Source organism: Octopus bimaculoides, chromosome 7, assembly GCF_001194135.2.
Source record: "Octopus bimaculoides isolate UCB-OBI-ISO-001 chromosome 7, ASM119413v2, whole genome shotgun sequence".
Classification (NCBI taxonomy): domain Eukaryota; kingdom Metazoa; phylum Mollusca; class Cephalopoda; order Octopoda; family Octopodidae; genus Octopus; species Octopus bimaculoides.
In genome coordinates, this window is record NC_068987.1 from 5,335,001 (window position 1) to 5,340,364 (window position 5,364).

The 5,364-nt window shown below is 37.8% G+C and overlaps 1 protein-coding gene across 1 annotated transcript in view; it reads right to left on the bottom strand.

Annotated features, from left to right (window-relative positions):
* Window positions 1-5,364, bottom strand: part of LOC106883127 (cytosolic non-specific dipeptidase) — a 27,601-nt gene that overhangs the window by 3,133 nt on the left and 19,104 nt on the right. Inside the window, exons 10-13 of the mRNA XM_014934018.2 lie at window positions 4,823-4,922; window positions 3,594-3,765; window positions 1,187-1,269; window positions 886-1,052 (exon numbers count right to left, since the gene is read on the bottom strand). Coding sequence (XP_014789504.1) covers window positions 886-1,052; window positions 1,187-1,269; window positions 3,594-3,765; window positions 4,823-4,922 — 522 coding nt within the window. The remainder of the gene's footprint in view (window positions 1-885; window positions 1,053-1,186; window positions 1,270-3,593; window positions 3,766-4,822; window positions 4,923-5,364) is intronic.

Consider the following 5,364-nt stretch of genomic DNA (forward strand, 5'->3'; position numbering starts at 1 on the left):
TAACGCTCTCTTTTGCCGAACCGCTAAGTTACAGGGACGTAAACACACCAGCATCGGTTGTCAAGCGAAGTTGGGGGGGACAAACACAGACACACAAACATATATATATATATATATATATATACACATATATACGACAGGCTTCTTTCAGTTTCCGTCTACCAAATCCACTCACAAGGCTTTGATCGGCCTAAGGCTATTATAGTAGAAGACACTTGCCCAAGGTGCCACGCAGTGAGACTGAACCCAGAACCATCTGGTTGGTAAGCAAGCTACTTACCACACAGCCACTCCTGCGCCTATGTATGTATATATCATATCATCATCATCATTTATCGTCCGTTTCCCATACTAGTATGGGTTGGGTGGTTTGACAGAAACTGGCAAAGCCAGGAGCCACACCAGGCCCTATTGTCTGTTTTTGCATGGTTTCTATGACTGGATGCTCTTCCGGAGACGTAAGCACACCAACATCGGTTGTCAAGTGATGGTGGGGCAACAAACACAGACACACACACACATATATATACACACACAACGGGCTTCTTACAGTTTACATCTACCAAATCTACTCACAAGGCTTTTGCCCAAGGTGCCATGCAGTGGCACTGAACCTGGAACCATGTGGTTGGTAAGCAAGCTACTTACCACACAGCCACTCCTGCGCCTATATATATATATATATATATATATATATATATATATATATACAAATTATAAAAATTATTAAAAAAAATATACAGTACAGTACTGTTTTTACTTCGCAGATTTTCACCTATCGCAGGGGGTGTTTTGGAATGTAACCCCCACAATAGTCGAGGGATTACTGTGTATAAACAATGCGGATTCTAATTAAACAACTCAGATAATTTGTAAGACACTAACCCCTTTGATGAAATTGCTGATGTTGATTTTCTCATTCTGGGAGTGTGCCCCATCATCACAAGCACCCATAGGAAGTAGTAAAACATTTTTGTTAGTTGCTTGTTCCAAAGTGAGGGTCACTGGAATGCTACCCCCTTCACGGGTCATGTCAGGTTCTATGCCATACACTGGAGGAAGCAAAAGAGAAATTAAACTTTAGTCACAGGAAAAAATATTCTTTGTTAACAGATATTATATCATACATAAATAAGTGCATACATGTATACAGGTATAATCTACACACATGTATGTATCTCTTTACCTGTCTGACAAGCTTTTTTAGCAGCATTGTAATTCACGTGATTAAAATCACTGAGCCAAGCAGGACCACCACCACCAGTGACTCTGTAAAATAAAAAGAAAAAAAATTTCTTACAGATGGAGCTTAAGAAACTCAAAAGATGACAACCTACCCCTTTGCCTACCATGATGTCACAGGAGATGCACAGGATGTATTTCCCTGTTGTCCATACATCACATATGTCACACACTGTGAAGGTAAATGGCTTAATTGTCAGGGTTTTTGGCTCACAATCTTCAGGTCATGAGTTCAATTCCCAGCAGTGCATTGTGTCCTTGAGCAAGACACTTTATTTCCTGTTGCTCCAGCCCATTCAGCTTGTTTAACTCTTTTGATACCAACCTGCCTAAAACTGCTTCTGGTTCTGTAATACAAATGTCTTATTTTCATAAGTTCTGAATTAAAATCTTCCACCAAACCTTAGTCACAATTTATGTTTCTAACACTAGCTGAATGATAACTAAGTTATTTTACTTAAATTCTTTGTTATATTTATAGTTAATTGAAAGAAACACAGAGCATCTCAACAGAAATACAATGTCCAGCCAAAATATTCTACATGCTTTATATTATAACTGACCAAATTTGGCCCCTCACACCTACTCTTCAATGCCATTCTAAAAATAAACTATCACATTATCAAACTCTTGAAGCTATAAAATAATTCATAATTAATTCCAGAAATCTGAATAAATAAGATTTCATTTAAGAGAATAATTATTTCTAGTCTAGAATAATTATTTCTAGTCTAGGCACAAGGCCTTGAAAATTTCTTTTGGGGAAGTGGGTTAGTCGATTATATCGACCCAGTGCGTAACTGGTACTTACTTCATCGACCCCGAAAGGATGAAAGGCTAAGTCGACCTCAGAGAAATTTGAACTCAGAACGTAGCGGCAGACGAAATACTGCTAAGCATTTCGCCCAGCATGTTAATGATTCTGCCAGCTCGCCTCCTTTAACAGAATAATCTGAAAGCTAAAAGGTTAATTGAGCTTCTCACTTGAGGTCACAATTACCCCGCCTCCCCCATGATTTCCCTGTTTCATTCTTGCATTTATTGGCACATTAGTGTATCTGATTTCAAATGCCTCTGGGGGTTTTGAAGGGTGGGGAGATGTGAAACACATCTAACCCATGCCAGCATGAAAAAATGGACATGATACAATGATGATGATCAGGTTTTATGGGAAGTGGGAACATGGCGCTGTTCTTCAGTAATTATTGTAAGTCTGATATTGTTCAGACATGGTGTTGTGAGCCCACAGAGAGCTATATTAATACTATGGTCAAACCTTTCTTTAAACAAGCACTAATTTATGTGAACAACACTTCTGAATACCCAATCATAATAAATTAAGATTACTGCACTCTGTTGATGCAGTAAAATGGTTCGTAAGAGAGCGGATACCCAGCTGTAAAAACCATCCTAAGAAAAAAGAAAATATGAAGGAACAAAGGGAGATAATGCAGGATAAAGGAGACTCTTTAGTCTAATGCAAACAACCTGCCTAGTGATGTTGGTATGATAAAATACAATGTTGAAAGGTGATAGAAAGAATATAACGGTGTAAAAAATATGCCTAAAATGATGATACACACAGCCACCAAGATGGATGATCTTTCTTGTTTCTGTATGTCTTAGATTAGGAAAAAACTATGACACGAGGCAGCACTGCATTCAACTGATACTGCTATGGAAAAACAGATGTATTGTAATGATAGTTTTCCCTCATCTAATCTAGATATTTCCAGAATAAATACACTCCAAAACAGACATTAATAGCTTTATTAAATAGCAATTCTGAGCCAACTTGTCAGCTAAACAAATGAGGAGCAACTGAAGATGTCTGCTATCATCAGAACAGCTTGGACATGTGACTCAAGCACCCAGTCCACTCTGTAAGGTGGTTAGCATTAAGAAGGGCATCCAGCTGTAGAAACCATGCCAAAAACAGTATGGAATCTGGTGTTGCTCCTGGCTGTGCCAGTTCCTACCAAGCCATCCAACCCATGCCAGCATGGAAAACACCAACCACTCAGCAGTGTCCTGGCTTAGGACGAATGTTGCTGTAATTTCGACCCAGGAGACATTGTCTCCAGCTGGCTATACGACAAGATCTGTGTCCTTATATTTTTGAACAAGGGAATCTAGATTCCTTTGTTTGAAAAAAATATATATATATATAAGGACACAGAGATCATGTTGTAAAGCCAGCTGGAGACAATCTTTACTCCAAAGTACTGTTGCTGAATATCTCTCGTGAGATTTAAAAATAGTAATTTTCAGATGGTGAAAGTGTCCAATAAAAAAATAAAGGACAAATGAGATTATCTTACAATCCTAAAACAACAAATGCTAATGCTTACCTAAATTTGTTGGGTGAGCCTCTTGTCTTGTAGCAATTCTCCAAATAGGATTTAGCCAATTTTGTCACTTCATCAGGAGTTTGGTTTGGCACTATACGAATGGAGAACTTTCCAATCACTTTTCTGGGAATAACAGTCTTTGCACCAGGTTCACTGAAAGCTCCTTCAATACCTAAGGAAAAAACAAGAAACAAAATAAAATTTGGAATAACAAAACACAATGGCTGTGTTTCATTGTATCAAAATTATCAAATTATTGAAATAAGCCATATTTGATCAGAGATGGGGATGAATAAAGTAAGATTTTTAAATAATCTAGGGTTACGATAAAGACATGAACAAATATTGTGTAAGAAAGTGCTTACTAGCAGAACTAGATGTAAAACATTTCAAAGAGTTTAAAGAGCAGGACAAAATATGGGAAACAGATGTGCAAGAGTTGGCTTCCAAGAGGAGTTAGTTCCGAAGAACAGATATTGATCATGTGATATATCTTGGTTAAGGGCTCTTAATAATACCAGTTGCATGGTTTGAGATCATATTTGCTCAGTGGTGCTGTCCACCCTACCAGCAAGGAGCATGCTAAGAGATATTGTTTCTATACAGAACCCTCTACACTCAACCTCTAAATCTCTCGTGTTCTGGCTCCAAGTGCCACACCCTGGAACACTGTCTCAGCTGGGAAGCTAAAGCACAAGGGGTGGTGTTGACACTGCACAACTAGACAAGAGTGGAGGAATCTCAAGAAGATAGATCTTGGTTAAGGGCTCTGCATACCAGTAGCAGAGTTTGATATAATACCATTTAGACCAGTCAATAGTCCAAAACCTTTATTTTTCTGTCTTATATGATAGAGTTAATTGCCTGACTTTCGAAGATGAGAAGTGGACCCTCAAGTTATAAATCCCTCTTCATTTGAGAGGGATGAGAAATGATAGTTTTTGACTTTCATGCCTTTTGCCAGAGAATTAGATGAATAAAGAGTTACAAGGCTGATGAGTAAAGCTTGGCTAATTAGGAGATTAATGTTTTATTATGTGGCTTCTACCACCAGCAAATTATATTTTAATTAATGAAAAAAGAAAGAAAAAGTGAGTTACTGATGGCTCAATCATTGGAGTTCTGGCCTTCTGACTAAACATCATAGTAAAGCTTCTTAACCACACAGCCACACCAAAATTAACAAAGTTTATAAGTACATCAATGAATATAAAGAGTAAGAGGTTTACCATGAAGTGAGAGAGATGGGTTTCGCCACCTATGCTTCAGAATTTCATCCTTTGATGAATGCATGAGTTTTTCACAGCCTATATCTTTACAGTAGTCCTCCTGTACAAAGATTAAATAAGAGAGAATCACAAAGACATGTCTACGTATATATACAAAGCAGATGGTAGAAATAAGGCCTTGTCCAGCATATTAATCCTTTTTGTGATTACGTTTCTAATGAGTTGACTGTTTTGCAATTGATGCTCAATATAATCAAGGTTTTAGAGGTAGTTAGCAAAAAATCTCTAAGTCGGAAGCAACGACAGAGTCCTTTGGCATTATGTCATGCTTGAGAAGAAGACCCATCACGCCAAGTAAAACCACAGTCATGGCAGATACCGGTGGCACATAAAGGCTCCCATTACACTCTTGGAATTGCCACTTTTAGTCAACTGTTTTAAATGTCACTTTTTGTTAATTCTTACAATTGTCACCTTTTGTCAATTCTTTCAATTGTCACTTTTTGTCAATTCTTTCAAATGTCACCTTTTGTCAATTCTTT